The 23493-nt window shown below is 31.5% G+C and overlaps 1 protein-coding gene and 1 pseudogene across 1 annotated transcript; both read left to right on the forward strand.

Moving 5' to 3' along the window:
- Nucleotides 1-205: 205 nt before the first annotated feature.
- Nucleotides 206-3142, forward strand: LOC131602335 (wax ester synthase/diacylglycerol acyltransferase 4-like). The gene is made up of 5 exons (XM_058874421.1): nt 206-578; nt 668-1237; nt 1917-2270; nt 2361-2498; nt 2738-3142. Exons 1-5 carry the CDS (start codon nt 330-332, stop codon nt 2900-2902), a joined length of 1476 nt encoding a protein of 491 aa, XP_058730404.1. The 5' UTR covers nt 206-329; the 3' UTR covers nt 2903-3142.
- A 1622-nt stretch (nt 3143-4764) lies between these two features.
- The window catches only part of LOC131605334 (uncharacterized), a 41131-nt pseudogene continuing 22402 nt past the window's right edge, over nt 4765-23493 (forward strand).

Genomic DNA, 23493 nt, shown 5'->3' on the forward strand with positions numbered 1-23493 from the left:
AAATTTGAAAAAATTGCATAGATATTCTAGTGGCATATAAACTTGAAGATATGTAGAAATTCTATATAGCTAGTGCAATTTATAAATAGTTTATATTTTTATATTAATGTGCATTACACGCACATAACTGTTACCAACCTCAATAGATTTTAAATAGATTTTAGACGAATTTGATTATTTGACAACCACCGTATCTACCTAACATTCCTTCTAACGAGGACAAACTTTTCTAATCTAAAATTTGACCCATTTCCGGTTTTCAGCTAACAAATTATTGAGTTTAATTTAGATTGTAACTAAATAAAATAGTTGCTGATAGTATATATACCATGGAGGCAGCTTTATTTTTTATAGCAACTTGTGTAATAGCACATACACACACCACAAATATAATGGACAAATTGTATGAAGAGGTTGAAGAGCCAGTGAGTCCTCATGGACAGTATTTCAACACCTCTGTGATGTGTTCTTATATTTTTGCCTTTCTAGAACTAGCCACTTCATTTGATGTCTCACTAGCTATACCTTTGATCAAAAATATTTTCATCCCTATCAATCCACGTTTCTCCTCTATTATGGTTCTATAAATATCTCTTCTTAATTTCTACTAATACTTCATAATTTACATACCAAATTTTACTTATTAGTGAAATTTAATTTGCAACAGGTTAGAGGCAAAGATGGTAACATGAGATGGAAAAAGGTTGAAGTGAAGCCAGAAGAGCATGTAAAGGTTCCTAAGTTTCCTGAAACCACAAATTCATCACCAATTGAATTGTATGACAGTTATCTTAGCGACTACGTAACCGGCATTTTCGTTGAAAGAACACCACAAGAGAAACCACTTTGGGAAATTCATATTATAAATTATCCAACAAAAAATGCTGCTAGTACTATAATATTCAAACTTCATCATGCACTTGGTGATGGTTACTCTTTAATGGCTGCTCTTCTTTCTTGTCTTCAAAGAGCTGATAATCCTTCTCTTCCTCTCACTTTTCCTTCAAGACCACAATTTGATTCAAAATATACAAAGAAGAGCTTATTTAAGAATCTATATCAGATTTTTAGCTCTATATCAGATTTTGGATCAAGTATAATCAAGACAAGAATGATTCCAGATGACATAACACCTATAAGATCAGGATATGAAGGAATTGATTCTCAGCCTGTTATCTTGTCAAACATATCATTTTCTCTTGATCAAATCAAACAAATCAAATCAAACCTTGGAGTGGTAAGATCAATTAAGCTAGATTACAAAATTAACAAATAAGCCATATTTTGATGTGGCATAATGCATGCAATTATGGAATATTTTAGCTACTAAACTTCAACTACTATTTTTTATATAAATAATAATAATATTTGAACACTTATATTTTAGAATATTTCTCTTTCTATCACATCATTAATAAATTACACATGGTGTGAATCCAAACCGACCCTTTATAAAATGTGAATAGTGGTTTTTTCGGAAACGGATCTTCTCCTACTCTCTCGTGCTTTTGGTCCTCTCTAATCTTAACCATTTATATTGGTCATGCTTCAATCTTGGTCATTCATATAAATATTAATTTTGTTGACTGCGTGAGTTAGAATAAAATGAGTGGTTGTAATTGAGCTGGACCATCCAACCACTGCAGAGGATCCATATCCGGCTTTTTCGGTGATGTTGAGCTTAGACTGTCTCAGTTGTTTCAGTAACAATTTTATTTAATTGAATAATTTAGTAGTTGAAATTTTATCTCATAAAAGTGAATAAGTGAGATATTGTATCAAGTGTGTTGGTTTAACGCATGGCATTATAATTTTTGTAATCACGTTAAATTTTTTAAATGAAAATAAAATATATTTAACTCATGACCATATTTTGGCTTGAATAATTTTGGCATATTAATATTCAAATGGTGCAGACAATAAACGATGTGATTTGTGGGATGATCTTCTATGGGATTAGGCTATACATGGAAGAGATGAATGAGAAAACAAAAACATCAAATTCAACAGCATTGGTAATGCTCAACACAAGAAACATTGGAGGTTATCAATCATTGAAGGAAATGCAAAAGCCAGAGTACAAAGGTCTTTGGGGGAATAAAATATCTTTCTTACAAATACCAATACCTAAGCCAAACCAATCAGGAAATTCCAACCCTCTTGAGTTTGTTTGGGAAGCTCGTGAAGTAATAAAGAGGAAGAAAAGTTCTTTCAGTGTTCATCTCATAGGCTTGCTCATGGATTTGGAGATGAAATTAAGAGGACCTGAGGTGTGTCACACATTAATATTTAACAACTAATTATCTTAAATTTGACTTTGTATTAATAGTGTTTTCTACTTTATTGGTTTGATGTTTCAGGCTGTATCTAAAATAATTTATGACACTATTGGAAACACTAGTGTTGTTATCTCAAACATGGTAGGGCCAGTGGAGAAGATGACCTTGGCAAATCATCCTGTGAATGGTTTGTATTTCACCATGATGGGTGGACCTCAGGTAAAATGAAGCTTATAATGTGGATAGTAGTTATGTATTGAGAAACATTATTTTTACTTCAAATTTGGATGAGTAAATGGTAGAAGATAAAAAGTCAAAAAAAGAGAAATAAATGATTGGATTATTATACAATGAAGACATGTCAGAACAATCATACACGTCCTTTAAATTCATATGTTGGGTAAGATAATATACCAAATATAGTGCTAACATGATTTATCTATTGTGTACGATTGTAGGATATAAACATTACAATTATGAGTTATGTGAAAGTATTAAGAGTGAGCATGAAAACTCTAAAGGGATTTATAGATGAACAGAAATTAAAGTTCTGCTTGGAGAAAGCATTTGAAGTCATATTTAAAACATCTATGAAGATCTCTGAGATATCCACCAAAGATTAACTGGCAAATACAAAGGATTGATTCAGGAATTAAGCTCAGTGCAACTAATAAAATTATATTATATATGTTATATATTACAAATATTTAACTAAGTGTATCAATGTATAAGTGATGTATGTTGTTGTTGCTATTATTATTATTATTAAAAGTAATAATTTGAATATTGCATCCCATGTACATAGGCGATCATTTAATAAGTTATTTTGCCCCGTGTGTGTACTAGTGGTGAAAACTTAAGATCAGAGAGTTTATTCTTTTCAAAATTTCAAGTTCGAATTGTGCTAGACACAAATTCTTTATATATATATATATATATATATATATATATATATATATATATATATATATATATATATATATATATATATATATATATATATATATATATATATATATATATATATATATATATTATTTTGCCATTTTAAAATCAATAATATATTAACAACCGTGTAGTGCTTCTCTGTTGATATTAATTAAAAATAGTACAAAGCACGACCCACACAAAATGTAATGCTTACCGTTTGGTGACAGTGTGTAAAGTCCAAATTGTCTATACCAAATAAGTAACCGGGGCCGATCCAATAGTAATGTGGAATAGACTCTCGAATCTTCAAAAAAAAGTTATTTAAAAAAAAAGGTTTCAATAAAACAAAATTTAGTTTTTATTAGATATAACTATAATAATATTTAATTGTCAAATCAACTTAGTTTGGTTAAATCATTGAAAAATAGGTAGAGCTCTTGTGCCCGATTCATGTTGAGACATTTGATCAAACTTGAATTTTGCACAAATAATTCGCATTTATTTAGCCAAATTACAAAATATAGTTGAGATATTTTACTCATCCGATATAAATAGGTTTTTTTTTGGTTGCGATGACTTAATATTTAATTTTAAAGTTAATTATTTTTTAATTTTAATAAAGGATACTCAAATCCATAATACAATTAGATTTAATTACTTTGCAAACCTGTGACCGGAAAGAAACTATCCACACATCACTACATGCCGCTGATTGACCATATTGTGGACAGAATTAAGCACTGGACAGCTAGATGCTATCGTATGCAAGGAGATTACAACTTATCAAATTGCATTGATGAATTATTGGCTACAATGCTTTCCTTTCCCCAAAATTGTTTGTTGTCCATAAGATTGAAGCCATTTGCCGTATTTTCTTATAGACTGGAGGATTCGAGGGGAGCCGAAAGGCACCTGTAGCATGGAAGAAGGTGTGTCGGCCAAAATGTCAAGGGGGGACTTAAACATTATTGACATGGAAGTATGGAGTGAAATTAATTAGATTAGACTGTTATGGAATTTAAGTGGAAAATCAGATTCACTTTGGTCCGGTGGATACAAGCCTATTATATGAAAACAAAAACTCTGATGGAAATTGAAGTTAAAACTCACCATACTTGGATTATGAGAGTTGTCCTCCTGCAACGAGATACCGTAAATAATATGGCAGATTGGGGGGATATTCTGAGATGGAAAAAATTTAAAATGGGTAAAGTTTATGAGTTACTACAAGATTGTGTGTTGATTGACGGAATTTCATGTAAGGAAACAATGCTTGGCCTCAAGCTTGCTTTATTACATGGTTAGCTTGCCATGAAAAATTATCCACGAAAGATCGACTATTCAGGTTTGGAATGATTGATAATTTAGATTGTTGTTTCTGCTCAGAAACAGAATCAATAAATCATCTTTTTTTTAATGCATTGTTACAAAGAAAATATGGATGGAAATACTTGAATGGATTCAAATCCATCACACCCTTGAAGATTGGCATAACGAGATGAAGTGGATAATTCAATGCACAAAGGGAAACAGTACTAAGGCCGCAATACTTAAAATGGCGATTACAGAAACTATATATGAGATACAGAACCTGAGGAATAATAAAAGTTTTGGAAATACTGTGGATACCACAAATATAGGGCGGAAGATTATAGACACACTTGTTTATAGAGGATGGAATAACAAGAAAATTAGGAAGTATATTGCTATTCTAATGATAGAAGGTTGTTAGTTTTCTTCTTGTCTTTTTTGCGATTGTGTGATTTGTTTTTAAAGTCTCTCATTGAATTGTTGGTAGCTGGATCCATATAGGATCGTTTGTAATTATAGTTTTTTGAAATTTATCAAAGTTTAATAAATTAAAAAAATGTACAGGATTGAAGAACCATCCAGAAAAGTCGAAATCAAATTTTGATTAAATTCTAGTTATAAACTAGGTTCATGATCTTTGCAATTGATAATTTCAATTCTAAGTTCTCCTACCTGTATTTAAGAAGGTCAACCCATATTTAGTTCATATATAAAATAAGGGCGTCATTTTGTTTCTAAATAAAGTATAAAATTGTAGAAGTTGAGAATCTAAGCTCAAACCTTGAACTACATTTTCTGTCAGTTTACTACAAAACCAATGGATAAGATTTAATTTAAAGTAAATAAATATAATGGTGTGTTGCAAATCATTTGTCCTCAGTTTTTCATTGATTAAGGTGAAAGTTTTTTCAAGAAAATGTATTATTTATAATAGTGTTACTCACTTTTTATTATGACAAATGGGGAGAAGTATATTCTTAAGGGGGTAGAGTATACTTTGTACTCATGCGAGGGGAGTTTAAACACGACAACATTTTACCTACTTGTCTTTCTTTTACCAATTCCTTGATAGATGTGTCGTCATCATCAAAAAGGGGGAGAATGTGGAACTACGTGCTTGTAAGTTTAGTCAGGAAGTAATCAACGCTTGTAGATAAGCAAGATATGCCTAACCTTGATAACACCATGATTTTAATAATGACAAAATTTGAATATGTTAAATCCTTTAGAGAATTTTATGACAACAACACATGAAGACAACCAAGTTTTTAAGCTAGCTCAAGCGGTCAAAGATGTATTATATGATTGATCAAACTATTCATCTAAATCAATTTGAAGAACTAGGATGCTATGATCACCAATAATATCCTCTAATGATGGCGTATGACTTAAAGATATCTCAAGCCTCATCTCCGAGAAAATTCAAATGAAGTGCTTATGTGATTGTTTTATCCAAAAAATGACTTGAAGATTAATAATGTGAAAGAGAGGAAGTGTGAAAGCGCTTGATCATGTCTAATCAAGTAATCAGTGTTTTGTAAAAAAACAAGAGCATTTTTTGAAGTAGTTTGACTAAAACACTCACAATTGGAAAAAAGAGGGAAAAAGGCAAAGTTTATGAATGAAGTGAGTTGTAGATCCCAAAATTCATGTGTAACTCCCCAATTTAAGTTTTTTATTTTCGTAAGTTATTTATCTGATAATTGTGATTTTATTGCATGATTGGTGTTTTGGCATGTTTGAACTACCTAAGGAGTGGGGTAGTGTCCTTAGAAATAATTGTTTTAAGGTGTGTGGGGTGTATGAGTAAAAGTGTAGAAACATAGGCGTGGTGGGAGAGTGTTTTTGGTTATTATTATTTTAATTGAGAGTAGAATAATAGAATAATATAATAAGGTAGTAAGGATAAAAGCGCAGATTGTGGAGATAAGTGAGGTTATGATGGGAATAGGGGAAAAGAGAGAAGAAAAACTAGGTCTCAAGTGAAGAAAAGAGGAATCACCATTCTAAGGTAAGGGTGGGGTTCTAACTATCTAAGGGTTTGTATACTGATTTGTGGGTAGGGATTTATTGTTTATTTGAATTTGTTTCTCTCATGTTATTCTAAAAATTCTGTTTTCATACGCCATGGATTGACTGATTTTGTGTGTGCTGATGTGTGGTTGTTGTGTCTAGGAAATCAAGTTGTTTCATGAGATAAATTGATATATTACTGTTAGTTATCATGTTCTATGTATTGTTCTTGTTAGACAATTTGTAGAGGTGAATTTGTATCAAATTGGCACGAATTTGGGGCGGGATAAGGGGTTTTGGATGAAAATTCCGTAACTTTGAAAACTGCAACTTTTTGGGAACTTCAAATTTTTTTATCATAACTTTTAATTCGTAAGTCCATTTGACGCCGTTTGAACCTGTGGAAAATTAATACACCATACTTTCTTGTAAAAACAGTTTCAAGTTTATGGAACTAAATTTAATTGGTGTGTAATGAGGTTTTGTGGTGTTAGTGTATGTTGCGGTATGACGCTGGTGTTTGCATACTTGAAAACTTTAAAAAATAATAACCTGAGTTCCGAGTGTCCGTTTTAAATTCCGTTCGAAGAGTTGAAAATCTAACGCATTATACGTTTCTATAAAAATATTTTCGGGCGCAGAAAATAAATATTTTGTCATGTAATGGTGTTGTTTGGTTTGTAGTTGCGTGTTGTGTTGTGATAACTATGTATGACTTGGTTGTGACGCATAGTGTGTTATGTTGCATTGTTGGATGTATGCAAATGTACTTTTACTGTTTGCTACATCGTTGTGGTACTGTTGCGGCATGTTTTGGCAGGTGTTAATGCATAGTGACCATTGGTGGCGAAGTACACTGACCATGGTGAAGGTCAGTGTGCATATTGTCGTTGCTTGCTGTAACACCCCTTTTGTACCCCAAAATAAATAAGCATATAATCAGAGAATAAGCATGCATATAATTCAAAAGGGCGTCACATCGACGTTTTCAAAAACTAAAAGCTTTTAAAAACCGACAGCGTTTATCCACAATATACAATACACCTGGTCATTCCAAATAACACCTAAACATTTAATTACAACTCATACAGAATATGCATTCACAGCGGAAATAATAAATACTCATGTATTTCATAAAATGATTCATGTCTCATACCATGATCATATCTCAGTAAGTATCACCACATAAAATAAACCATAATCATAATATTTGGCTTAAAAGCCTCCCGAACAACAAGTAAACAACAAACAGATTCACAAGTCATAACATAATACATAAACAAATATAACATGAGTTTAACACACCTAGTCTACCCAGTGTTACATGACCAGAGCATCGACTCACTACTTAATCTCCAACAAACACAGAAGAAACTCCAGCTAAGTCTCGCAAGAGCTACTAAACGCCAGAACCTGCATGTCGCCAAACGAGGGCAACATTAAAACAGAAGGGTGAGAATGCGAATCATTATGAAGAAAATATAATAAGATACAATGATTCAATCAACAGTTATAGGAATTCATCACACTTATATAACCATGTAAATAATACTAACCAACATTTATTTCACATGTTACAAGCATACATCAAAACTCAAGGAGTATAATATTAAATTCCAATACTATATTCCCAAATAATACACATAATTATAATTATCACATAATCATATATTTTACCAAGTCATGTGTCCAAACATCACCAAATCCAATTATCACATCTCATGTACACATAACAATCACATAAATGCATATACTCAAACATCACATAACCTCAATGTGACTCAATGCAAAACATGTGACTCAATGCATGTGGTACCCAATGTGGACCCAAAGTTCCACCGCTTCCGATTCATATAGAATCTAGCCACGCTTCAGATCCGGACAAGATCGAAGCCACCAAATGTAAACATATAGTTTACCACTTTTTTAATTCACTCTAGAATCAAAGCCGCTTCCGATCCGGACAAGATCAAAGCCACTACGCATGTTTCCAAATAAGGATCAACGTAATCTACGTCTATTTTCATTCAAGGATCACCGTCTAATACCATGTGAACCCACAGTTTCACCGCTTCCACAATAAAGCCGACTATGCCATGAATGAATGTATAATTACCAACCAATTATGAAATTAAGATCATCTCTACTATCTTAACATTCTGCATATCACAATAATTCAACTCGATGAATTATCCACCAATTGTACACAACATTCACAACACATACATGTCATTCACATATAAAAGGCCAATTAATCAATTATGATTCACAAAATCCAATTAACACTAGTATCCATACTATCTCATGTCAATTCACATTTAACACACACACACACACACACACACACACACACACACACACACACACACATATATATATATATATATATATATATATATATATATATATATATATATATATATATATATATATGAATATACACATTATCAAAACAACATTATTGGCATAACAATATATTATTCTCAACATAAATATTCGAGTCAAAAACACAATTACGGACAAATTCTCAAAATACCGTAATTTACCGATAAACCGAATAAGTTATCCAAGTCCAAACATAATCTGATTAAATAGACTCATCGAAATTAATTCAATTATTAGTTTAACCAATTAATATCAAACTATATTAATTTAATTCACTTCTATTTCTATTCCATTTCCACTTTCTAGCATTCTACTGCTCAAGACCATTTTTATTGAAAAGAATATCGCGCTAGCTTTCTAACGCTTCGAATGGAGACTCGAATGGAGTTACGGTTCAAAAGATATGAATTGTTAAAGTTTCAACAGAAAAGCAAACACCGACATCATACACTAACAACTCTAAACATGTCAAAATTATGCAAAACAAATAAAAGTATGACTCTTAATAACTCAAAACAATTCTGACAACTCTATCGGCAACTCTAACAACTCTATAGACAACTCTATCGGCAACTCTAACAACTCTATTGAAAACTCTATTGAAAACTCTATCGAAATTGAAACTAACTAGTTAACCAAATAACTCGATATTTATCTCTAACTCAAAACTCCTAAAAATATTATACTAATAATATTCATTATTAATACTATTATTATTTATACTAATGAAATATTATATATTTATAACCTATACGATACAGTATCTCATGGTTGTATTGGTTTCAAACAAAGCTAATAGAACAATCTTGTTCAAACACCCAATTACTGTCACATAATGCCATAAGTATAAAATGGTGATAGTTAAAACAACTAAAACAATAGTATGTTGTCACACTAGCAGAACTTGATAATCTCACATTCTAAATTACTAATACTGGTACTATTACTCATCACATATAGAGCACCTACTTTTGACTTAAAGATTACCACTTTATTTTCAAATCATTCACATATTTTCTTAGCACATGATTATTATAATGCACTAATAATAACAGCACCGCTTTATTTCACACAAACAGAGGATTATCATGGTAAATCCAACATTATATCTTTTCACATACCAGCTTGAATTTGTACTAATTTTGGTATTTGCGGATTCACGTAAACAATATCCAAAAGCTATATGCTTTATCATATGATACTGAACTACATCACTCCATTATACACGGTGAAGCATAAATATTTATAAATCAGAAAATTCATCAACATCATGGTGTTTGGCGGAGGCTGTATTATGTTGCATGCATGCATGCACTTCGGTGATCACTACTATATGAATTAATTAATTTTTGGACTTAAGTATGTTAAATAAAGTAAGTGTTACGTAATCTTCTATGAGCATGTTTGATGTTGTAGGTAGCATCGTAAATGTTTACATTCTTTTTAAATTACTCTGATTTCTATTATAAAATACGCGGCGGTTAATTAGGGTGTTACACCAAGAATTCACTGATCTTCAATTTTGAGGTAAGGGGAAAACTGTTCGCTTATAAGTGGCTAGGCAGTTGGATCGTGAGGGGTCCTTATCCTCATATCTTCTTCTTCTCCTTTTGTGTTTTGTTGTATGTTTGTGGCCAACAAGGGATTGGCAAAAACCTTTTGAGCCGATCTATAGGTTTCCCTTATTCTCATGAATATGATATGAATTTGTATGATTTGTAAATTGTTTTCCTTGTTAATATTTTGATGTTGATATATCATAATATGTTATTGTGCCCTTGGGGAAAATTTTCAATAATTAGATCATGGTATAATTTTTTGTGTTAGATCTGTGTTGTTTTGACCGATAACTGAAAAATTCCAAATGACTTTTTTTAAAAAAAAACCAAAAGTAACAGAAAGTCCTAAATCAGATATAACCAGGCCAAGGAGAGAGAAAGGATGCACGGTGTCGCACCAGACTGGCACTGCACCGGTGCGCGATCGCATAAGGGGAATCGTGATGCAACGGCAAGATAGTGAACGTGAGCGGCGTCGAGTGCACGCGCGACGATAGGTCGCAGTAGCATGGGTGTATCGCACGTGGTCAACGACAGTCGCGCGGCAGTGGCCGCGACCGTGTATCGCACGACCACGCAGGCTAGTGGAAAGTTTGTAGGCCAGTTCGCGGTAGGTTGGCATTTTCGAGTCTGTTGTCTAGTTTGACGATTTTTTTAGTGAATTTTGATTACACTGACTTTTCGCTACTATTTGGTGAGTTTTGCTTCAGAATTGAAATTATTGAATATTTTGAGCTATATGACTAAAATAAGTTATTTTTTATCATGTCATAGTTGTCAATAGAGTTATTAGAGATGCTATAGAGTTTGTTAGAGTTGTTTTGAGTCGTTTAGAGTTATATCTAATTAATTTTAGAGTTAAGATTGAGATATTTGACTCTTTAGAGTTGTTTTGAGTTATATTATTATTTAGGTAAGGCTGTCAACCAAAAGAGTTAATTTTGAATTGTCGAATTTGTAGAAAAATACTTTTTGAGTTGTTTAGAGTTAGAATTGAGTAACTCGGACTTGTTTTTGAGCTGTAAGTAATAATACATTTTTGCTTTGTTGATGAGTATTTGGAAATATTGATATAATTATTGAGTTGTAATTGTAGAATATATTTGGGTTGAGTAATTCAGAGAGGAATTACATTGTTGGCTTTACATTGACAAGTTGATGGGTTCAGATAGGAACCTTGTTGAGCATGAGATATGAGTGTTCTGTGTTTTTTGAATATGAGTTGAGATGTTAATTTTTATTTGAATATGAGTGGTGAATGTATTACTATGATTCATGCATATGTGTATATCATAGATAGGTAAACGAGGTTACGGTTCACAGAGGAACCAATGTCGGTCTCAAGTTTATAGAGGAACACGGTTCAAAGAAGAACCTGAGACATAGATAATTTAGTAACATAACTCTGACATCCAAAAACTTTGTACCACATGCATACTAGAAGAGGATTACATAGCATTTCATATTGTATTGTAATTATTATGGGTGTGAACTGATAAGTGTATTTGATGTTGATGACTATCCTTATTGTGTATTACACCATTAACATATGTGAATTCTCACCATTGTTTGGTTTGTTTGTGGTATTATATACTCTTCTGGAATACAAATAATCAAGTAGACAAGTAGCTTTTGTTTGAGCTAGAGGATGGCGTTGATGCCTCTTCGTTAATTTAAATTTTCTGCTTAATTTAGTTTCGTTGATGTTTTGATCTATAACACTGGGATTAGGGGCGTTATATCGTTTTTGGATTATTTTAATTAATCATGTATTTTATTTTGTTGAGACAAATTTGAGTCCCACTACTGTTTTTATGTATTAATTTAGAGGAGTATATTGTTGATTATGTATAACACCTGATTTTGGAGAAAATTAATTGCTTATCTTTCCTTAAAATGTTTTTGGGGGGTTTTAGGGTGTTACAGTACGCATGCGTGCATACACCAGGAGCAAAGGAATGTACACAGTGTTTGTCGAAATGGTGGGGGCGCGGTTGCAGGGGTGGAGGCGCATATCTCCTCTTATTTTTTGTATGCTTTGCTTTTTGAATTAGTGATCTTCTCTCTCTTTTTTTTTTCTTCAGATTTTTGGTCTCTCCATCTAAAAATATATCTTAACCCTAATTATTTGAAAAAAAAAATCAAACTAGATAACTAAATTGATTTTTTACATTTATTATTTTGAGTTTTTTTTTAAGAATTAAAAAAATAAAAAATAAAAAATATATAATGTTCACATTTTTATTTATATTATCTTTAAAAGAACATTTGTAGAAAATTGACCTATATTTACATTTAAATATTAGGTCCACTTAAAAGGAAAGAAAATATTGTTGGTAAATGCAATTAAAGAGAAAAATCAGAAGATTACTTAATCAGATATTTGTTAAATTGGAAAAATATTCACACAAATAATTTTCATATAAATTTGATTTTTTTAAAGATTTTTATTTTTGCCAATTTATTTTTGAAATGATAGTGAACCCGTGTTCTATTCAAATTTAAAATCAATTAACTTTATTTTACGAATGATTTTTTTTTTAGATTTTGCAAAAATTGAAAAGAAAAAAAAGGTAAATGAAAATAAATGAGTAAAATGATCCCTTTTTTAGATATTTTTTCAGAAGAAAAATGCAATAAAATTTAATATAATACTCAAAAAAAAATTCCATGCAAATTATGTGAATGAAACAGTATCTAAGTGATTACAAAGTTAATCTTTGTGTTGTCCCGATAAAATGCAACAATGTTAATGCCATAAACCTCACAAAAATTTGATACTTCACTTTCGGACTAAACACATATCGATTATGCACCATTTCATAAGAGATCATGTTGTAAAAGGGATTGCATAATTGAGCATGTATTTTTATTTAATTAACTCCCAAATGTTTCTACTAAACTTCTTTCTAAAGAAAATTTCTTTTTCATAAGAATTGAATTAGGAAAATTGTAGATTTCTTGTTTATCCGCATCATTGAAAGATGTGTGGTTCAAAAAGTGGGAGAAGATGAAGCTATATTTTGATAGGTATATTCATCCTCGTATAATCTTAGCATCAGATGGTCCTTGGTGGTTTTAATGCTGACAACACCTAATGTCAAGTCGTGTATAGTAGAGTCATTGAAGCAACCTTTAATTAGGGAATCTAACAAAGAATTCATATCAAGCCTTATCAGATAGAAAAATCCAAGTCCCGAATGAAGTACTGAATCTATGGTGAATCTAGCAAGGAATCTTAAAGTTTTAAGGTTGTGAAATAGAAAAAGTGTGAAAGTTCTCAGGTCATGTGTCTGAGTCACCAATGCTTTGTAAAAATATAAGAGTATATCCTAAGATACTAAGGAGACTCTCACTTGGACACTAAAATGTTTCGAAGCCTCTATGCTTTTATAAAATCAAAATAAAATATTTTGTGCAAGTAACTAGTTGATTACCAACTTGAATAATCTTTTAGGAGTTTTGTTTACACTAGATAATCGATTAGCACATTAGGGTTAAACGATTATGTCTTTTGTAACGCCTCCTAAAGAGGGCTTCTAATGAAATAGTGACAGTGAATTTGAAAATTTTCCATATTTAAACTTCATAATCAATTAGACATGGCTCATAATCGATTATGAGTATTAAAAAGCTCATGGATTGTTTTCCTTTTTGAACTATATTTTTTCCTATATAAAGACGCTTCTCATTTCAAAACACACAAGAATTTTTATTTCTACTATCTCCTCTCCTTTTAATATTCATTCACAAAAAATTCCTTAGTTCCTTGTGAGTGAAAACTACTTTTGAGGATTCTTTAATGCTAATGTTTGTGCTTAAGTGTTAGTCCTCAAGAGTGTGATTCTCTTATTGATAGCTTTTGTTCTTGATATTTTCTTAGTGAAAAATATGTTTGGTTATTTAGATTTTCCTAGTAAAATCTCTATTTGGTTCTTGAGATTAGCCGATAAAATCTCTATTAGATTCGAGAGCTTAGCTATCAAAAGCTCTGTTTGTTTTGTATAATTAACCTACCTAAAATCTCTCATTTTTTAATAAGACTTGTGGGCATATCCAAACCAAATTCTATGCAAGGCTAAGTTATTTTAGTGTTTGAGTACAACCCACGAAAAATAAATTGATTTGTATGAAATGTGCTACTAATTTTAAATTACCTTAGTTGTCTATTTTAACCTTTCCTTCTGCGTCACCTGAGGGTAGACAATGATGCAAATTTGGAGGTGTGGTAACTCAATTAATGTGAGATATTTAATCCTTTAATACTTTGATTATTTATTAATGTTTTGATTAATTGAGTTTACTTCTGTATTTTTAAAGCAGTTTATCTTAATTATTAGTTAGCATACTAGGTCCTATTTATTTTAGTTTTTATGTTGTTATTGATGTGTAAAAGTAATTGTGTTGATAAGCTCTTTCACGCCACAATTATAAGGACAATACTTAGAAGGTGTTAGATGAAATGGTATTAGAGACATATTTATTCATATACATTTATGCTATATATTTATTTATTGGCTATTATCTTAGAAGTATATTACAAGTTATAATTATTATTATTATTATTAGTATTATTATTATTATTGAGAAATCTTATAATAAATAGAATTCATGACAATAATTTTCCATTTTAATTACTTTAGATATAGAGAGCTATAGTCACAGGGAAAATCTAAACTTATAAAAGAAATGGATGTTATTGTAAGGCATAAGAAATTTTTCTCAAAGTGTGTTAATGCATGTACTTTGATGTTGTAGACATACACCACTAGGTCACATTCTGATCTCATCAAACATGATATATCACATAATATTCATACTTTAGGTGAAAGATTAAATGGTCCATTGCCGAACATGTTGATCTACTCTATTAAAACCTTTACTTTCAAGTTATGATTTATTGTTTCTGATCAAGTGACAACCACCAATTATTTATTATCTCTGCTCATGTTCTTTTCACAATTTCTAAGTTGGAAATTAATAGGGCTAAAACACTCTACATGATCGATATTTTTTCTTATCACTTGCTACTAATTTGGACTTATAATACTTGCATATAGAAAATAGTTAACATTAGTGCAGGGAATGTTTCTTCTAGTGTTGTTTCATGCGTAGGCGGTGAAGATGTTATGAAACGAACGTGTTTCCTTGAAACTTTAAGATCTCTAGGTTGTGCAAACCTCGGAGGACCATTCACATACAAAATAAGTTGAATTAATGAATTTGAGTCGACAATCAAAATAATTTATTTTATTTTTACAAACAATTGATGGTTTTGAAGATGAAGAAGATAATTTGTAAAGGCATTGAGAGAGTTGAGTCAAATTGAGAGCATCCATCATTTTCTTATTCTATTCCATTGTTTTGCAGCGAAAGCCTCAAATGGTGAAGTCATTCTTTCACAGCAAACTTAAATTGCAAGTATAAATGATAAACAATTTAGTAAAATAAAATTGGTAAACCGAAAAAAATTATTAGCAATTGCAAATTTTATTTACAGAACATAGACAAAGTAAAGGAAAATACAAGTGATTCATAGCGAGAGAAATACCGTAATTTGTACTCATCACTCAAAATGGACTAAAACCATCATTAATCAATGCAAGACAGGAAATTTCACAAATATGATGCAAAGCAAGTAAGTGTCAAGTAAAATTTATTCCAAGCTTTTGAATTTATAGGATGAATCAATATTCCATCATTGTTAATATAAATTGCATGCCATCTCATATCATCGATAGTCTTTGATGACAAAACCAATTTTTGTAATAGAAATTTTAATGAAATATAACGAAGAATCTTGGTAGGAAATTTCTTCTGTTTCTTATTATCATAAACCGTTGCATTTGATTACCATTTCAAAGTGTTACAATTTTTGCAAGTCTCTTTCTTTTCATCATATCCCTAATAAGCATACAACCGTTTAAATATGCATGTATTGTTATATAATTCAAACCAAGTTTTGTGATTGATTTCCTAGCACTATTACAAATAATACATTCCATGACAAATATTTCACCTCAACCAACAAACAACTAAGGTGTAAACAATATTCGCACCATATTGTAATTTTAACTTTTAAATATTAGCTATTCCCTTGGTTGAGCAGGAAACCGGAGAAAAAGTATTTAGGGGACACACCTTCGTACACCAGAAACTGCATTTTAGCAACTTTTTATTTTTATTTTTATTTGTTTTTGTTTATCACCTATTACCTCGATTGAGCTGGTAACTAGTGCGAGCACAAAAGTAAGTTTTATAATTATCGAATCCAAAAAGACGGGTGGTTTCAAAGACTGTTCGATAGTTTTTTATATTTTAAGTAGACAAGGGTTTTGTAGTTGTTTTGATGTGTGAAAGTAAATGATAAAAAATAAATGACAGGAAGTCTAATGGAAATTTCAGTGTTAATAGTAAGAAAGCTTACTAGGGGTAGATTTCGTCATTGTGTATGTATCATGCATAACCATTGGTCATTAATATGATTCTCTACTCATTTATTAATATTATCACATGTTGCTCTCATTTTTATCTCCTATCAGACTTAACGTTATGAGGTCAACAAATCAACTAATAAATGATTTTCTGGTCTACTAATCAACATAAAGCATTATGTTCCACCAGTCATAAAGCAACAAGACTCCATACTGATCTTAATACAGTATGTGTGGATATTGAACCTAACCCTATGTCTAAGCATTAGTATCCAATAGATGATAATCTTGGATATAGTAATAACAAGCACCTTTCAAATGTCAAGTCATGCCATGAAAACAAGTTTTATATAGAAAATCTAAAATAGGGATTAAGATTAAAGAGTCATCAATATTAAAGCTTAAGTAGACTTACATAAAATGTCATCTTTTACTTAATACAAGAATATAATGACAACAACTATTCCTAACAAAGAGATATTTAGCTACACTTACTTATGATAGTTGTAAAGGTATTCCAACGAAGTTGAACATGGAAGTTTATCTTCCATGTAACTTGAGCAGTGTCGCGACGAAAAAATTGAGATTAAGCTATTGATTAACTTAACTCACAAAGCAAGAGTTTCCACTGAACTTTATTGTTTCCAAAGGAATGGGAAAAGAACGAATAAAATCCACAGAAGTTTTAAAATAAAACTAATAAAACAAAGAGAAAAGGGTACAGGAGTTGGTTATGCAAAGGGGGCGTTATTAGCACCTTTCACATCCATGGTACTCCATGGGAACCTTTTGGAAATCCGTGTTTAAAATAAAAAGAGATGTGTGCAAAAAGATTGATGGAATGAGAAAATAACATTTTTTATTGTGCTCGGCAAGACATCGCATCTTGTGCCTACATATCCCTTCTGTGCGATAGGGAAGTCGGAGCATTTGTAGTTCCGCTTAAAAGAAAAACATAGAAAGTTTGTTTATTGATTTTAATGAAGAGATATGTTGTCTTAATTGAGTGAAAAACACAACATACTCTCTACAATTATGGGAAAATGAGAATTTGCATCATCTTAAGTATGGAGAATTTATAGCTTGAACTAGGCTAACATAGCATATCTCAACATACTAGTGGAAAATGTCTACATTTTGCCATGTTTGTAGAAGTAGGATGATTTACAAGTACTTCTAAAACAAGACTAATATATAATCTTTTGAGAAAAGATTTTAAAGTGAAAAGCCAAGTGGCAAAAGATTTGAATGAGATTTTGTGTTTTTTTTCTGATTTTTGAAAGGGTTTTGATATGTTTAAATATTTTGAAACATTTATTAAGAAAATTATTTGACGATCACTTGACAAAGTCAAAGTTTATTGAAAAAAGGTTTTAAGTTTGAAATAAATAAGGTTTTGAAAATGGGAGAAGATTTTGAAAACTGAAGAACATGGGCATGAGATGAAGGGATGGAAAGATCTAATCAAACAAGAAGCAAGCATATGACAATAAGTCAAAAAGAGAATTCCCTTTCCTTTGGATTAAACATTAAAGAAAACCAAACCATAAACAGATAAAAGTCCAATTGCATCAGATAAACCTAAAGCATCAGATGAATCTTGGAGCATCATATAAGTTCAAAGTATGAAGCTAAGCCACATGTATCAGATGAAATCCCATGTATCTCAGATGAATTTTAAGAACACAAATAGAATTCTCATGTATCAGGTAAAAGCTCAAAGTCGTAGTTAACAATCCCAACATCAGATAAAAACACAAAACAAACGGGTCAAACAATGTTTAGTTATATCACCAACTTAACCCAATTGTAGTTTTTCTTTAAGAACTATTCATAAATACTATAGCAACTTCAAAATACTTGAGAGCTAGTCCAGTTTAAAGGTGAAAACAACTACCATAAAATCATCAATTATGAGATAAAGTGTTTGTGGTGTATAGTTATGTAGACGTAAAAGACAAATTACATTTGAAGAGAGAAATTCACTATTTGAAAAGATAAACTTAGTTAAATAATAATAATAGTGCTACTTGGTTATTTCATAGCATTCACGATATTAAGCATTACTCTTCTTTTTTTACGGGACTTAATTATAATTTGGCATAATTACATCCGGTGTACTTCAAATTATTTTATTGTAATTTGTTGGTATTATAAGATTTTTTTTTTAATAATTTGATTTTTTAAGTTTTTTTTTTTTTTGAATTTGGATCTGAATTTATATTTTTTTAGATGCTACTTTAAGTATTTAGGATAATAATATATATATTTTGTTACAACTTGATGTATTTTGGGTGATTGATTTAATCAAAGATTGAAAAAAAGGTAAATGTGCACACATTTGTTAACTTAAATCAAGTTATTACAAAAAATTTAAGGGACTAACTTATTATAATAAAATAACTTAAAGAACCCTGATATTATTATGCCTTATAATTTTTAATAAGTATGAAAATATGCTTTTGTTTGCATTTAAGACTAGAGAAAATATATGAGTCATCTTTTATATACATTTAATTAATTTTTTTACATAAAAAAATATTTACAAAAATAATTAGATTAAATAATCAATTAAAGCCGTTAGATTAATAAAAATCAATAGTTAACATTTGGAATATATATATATATATATATATATATATATATATATATATATATATATATATATATATATATATATATATATATATATATATATATATATATATATATATATATATGGCATATCTAGTGAGAATGAATCTGAACAATTAGATTTTAAAATAAATGGTGGAGATTATATATCATTTTTTTTTCTCTCCTCCATCATTTATTTAAATGATGAATGAGAGAGAAAAAAAAGAATGACACATAATCTCCACTATTTATTTTAAAATCTAATGGTTCTGATTCATCATTCTCATATAACTTACCTATTCTCATAGTATACATCCTATATATGGCATATCATGTGAGAATGTTATTTTTATGTTAGGAATAATAATTAACTCTTCGATTTAAACATAAATGATTGAGACTAAAAATTTCCTATGTGATTCTCTTTCCTCATTAATTTTTCGTTTGATTTTTCATACATGATGAAATAGAATCACATATGAAGTTTTTAATCTCAATCATTTATGTTTAAATCGAAATGCTGATGATTATTTCTATCATTCTCACATAAAAATAGCATTCTCACTTGATATGCCCCACATACATACATACATACATACATAGCATACATACACACACACACACACACACACACACACACACACACACACACACACACACACACACACACACACACACACACACACACACACACACATATATATATATATATATATATATATATATATATATATATATATATATATATATATTGTTAGAACAAGATTTGTTCTGATCGAATTATCTTAGTTTTGATGATAACAATAATATGAATTTTGCTTAAGATAATATGGTACTATAATCCAATGCAATTTCCTTTTCAGGAAATATATAAAGAGTACGCATAATTCAGCGCTCAGAAGCTTTGTCTCAAATGGTTCAGCATGCAACATCAGAAACATGGTCTGGCAAGACATCAGAAGATGGTCGAAGCAGAATCAGAACATGGGTCTATGGAAGCATCAGAAGAACAAGAGAACTGAAGCACTGAAGTTCTGATGGTATCACGCTCAGAAGCACTTCAAGGTCAGAAGATCAGAAGATGCTATGCACCAAGCTGTTTGACTCTGATGATATTCAAACGTTGTATTCACAAACATCAGATCAGAAGAAAGTACAAGTGGCAAGCTACGCTGACTGACAAAAGGAACGTTAAAAGCTACTAAAGGCTACGTCAGTAGACACAGCGTGAACAAGGCTCGAGGTAGTTGACAAAAGCGTATAACATTAAATGCGATGCTGTACGGAACACGCAAAGCATTAAATGCACTCAACGGTCATCTTCTCCAACACCTATAAATATGAAGTTCTGATGAGAAGCAAGGTTAACGAATTCTACATCTATTCTGTGAATATCAACTTGCTGAAACGCTGTTCAAATTCAAAGCTCAGAATCTTCATCTTCATCAAAGCTCACTACATTGCTGTTGTAATATATTAGTGAGATTAAGCTTAAACGTTAAGAGAAATATCACAGTTTGTGATTATCGCTTTTAAGAAGCAATTGTAATACTCTTAGAATTGATTACATTAAGTTGTAAGGAACTAGAGTGATCGTGTGGATCAGAATACTCTAGGAAGTCTTAGAGGTTATCTAAGCAGGTTGTAACTAGAGTGATCGTGTGGATCAATAGACTCTAGAAAAGTCTTAGAGGGTATCTAAGCAGTTGTTCCTGGAGTGATCAGTGTGTGATCAGAAGACTCTGGAAGACTTAGTTGCTGACTAAGTGGAGAACCATTGTAATCCGTGCGATTAGTGGATTAAATCCTCAGTTGAGGTAAATCATCTCTGCGGGGGTGGACTGGAGTAGTTTAGTTAACAACGAACCAGGATAAAAATAACTGTGCAATTTATTTTTATCTGTCAAGTTTTTAAAGCTACACTTATTCAAACCCCCCCTTTCTAAGTGTTTTTCTATCCTTCAATTGGCATCAGAGCGCCGGTTCTAAGGTGCAAGCACTTAACCGTGTTTAGAAAAGATTCAGGAAGAGAAAAACGCTTCAGTAAAAGATGGTTGATGAAAGTGAAAAGTCTACACCTACATCTACATCTGGCTCTGCTGAGCAATACAACGGTAACAATGGTTATACTAGACCGCCGGTATTTGATGGTGAAAACTTTGAATACTGGAAAGATAAACTGGAAAGTTACTTTCTTGGTCTAGATGGTGATCTATGGGATCTTCTGATGGATGGTTACAAACATCCAGTAAATGCCAGAGGCGTAAAGCTGACAAGGCAAGAAATGAATGATGATCAGAAGAAGCTTTTCAGGAATCATCATAAATGCAGAACTGTTTTGCTGAATGCTATCTCTCATGCTGAGTATGAGAAGATATCTAACATGGGAAACGGCCTATGACATATATGAGTCCTTGAAAAATGACTCATGAAGGAAATGCTCAAGTCAAGGAGACTAAAGCTCTAGCTTTAATCCAGAAGTATGAAGCCTTCAAGATGGAGGATGATGAAGACATTGAAAAGATGTTTTCAAGATTTCAAACTCTTACTGCTGGATTGAGAGTTCTTGACAAGGGATACACCAAGGCTGATCACGTAAAGAAGATCATCAGAAGCTTACCCAGAAGATGGGGTCCTATGGTGACTGCATTCAAGATTGCAAAGAATCTGAATGAAGTTTCTCTGGAAGAGCTTATCAGTGCCTTGAGAAGCCATGAAATAGAGCTGGACGCAAATGAGCCTCAAAAGAAAGGTAAGTCTATTGCATTAAAATCCAATATCAAGAAATGCACTAACGCTTTTCAGGCTAGAGAAGAAGATCCTGAAGAATCAGAATCTGAAGAAGAAGATGAACTGTCTTTGATCTCCAGAAGGCTAAATCAACTCTGGAAGACCAAGCAAAGGAAGTTCAGAGGCTTCAGAAGTTCAAAGAAATTTGAACGTGGAGAATCTTCTGATGACAGAAGATTTGACAAGAAGAAGGTCATGTGCTATGAATGCAATGAGCCTGGACACTTCAAGAATGAATGTCCAAATCTTCAGAAGGAAAATCCCAAGAAGAAGTTTCATAAGAAGAAAGGTCTTATGGCAACCTGGGATGAGTCAGAAGATGATTCAGACTCTAAAGATGAGCAGGCCAACTGTGCGCTGATGGCGACAGAAGATGACGGATCAGAATCTACATCAGAATCAGATTCTGAAGAGGTATTTTTTGAACTTACTAGAGATGAGTTAGTTTCCGGTCTAACTGAACTTCTGGAACTCAAGTCTCAGATCAGTCTCAAATACAAAAAGCTGAAAAAGCTATTTGAATTTGAAACAAAGAAGCTTGAGTTGGAGAATTCTGAATTAAAAGAAAAACTTTTAAAATTATCCAATAATGTTGGATCTCCTTCTGATTCAGAAAAATCCACTCCTAGTCTAAACCATATTCTGAAAGAATATGATTTAAGTTTCAGGAAGTTCTTATCTAGAAGTATTGGCAGAAGTCAGCTAGCTTCTATGATATATGCTGTGTCTGGAAACAAAAGAGTCGGCATTGGTTTTGAGGGTGAAACCCCATACAAACTTGAACCTGTTGATGAAATGAAATTCACATACAAGCCTTTGTATGATCAGTTCAAGTATGGCCACTCCCATGATATTAGGCACACTTCACATGCTCAAAGTTTTCACATAACACACACCAAAAAGCATGTGACACAACCTAGGAAATATCATGAAACTCACATTAAAAATTATCATGCTGTTCCTCCTATTGCTTACAATGTTAAACCCAAGTTCAATCAGAACTTGAGAAAATCTAACAAGAAAGGACCCAAGAAAATGTGGGTACCTAAGGATAAGATTATTCCTATTGCAGATATCCTTGACTGCAAAAAGGACAAAGCACAACATGTCATGGTACCTGGACTCTGGATGCTCACGACACATGACAGGAAGAAGGTCTATGTTCCAAGACCTGGT

Source organism: Vicia villosa, linkage group LG5 (assembly GCF_029867415.1).
Source record: "Vicia villosa cultivar HV-30 ecotype Madison, WI linkage group LG5, Vvil1.0, whole genome shotgun sequence".
Classification (NCBI taxonomy): Eukaryota; Viridiplantae; Streptophyta; class Magnoliopsida; order Fabales; family Fabaceae; genus Vicia; species Vicia villosa.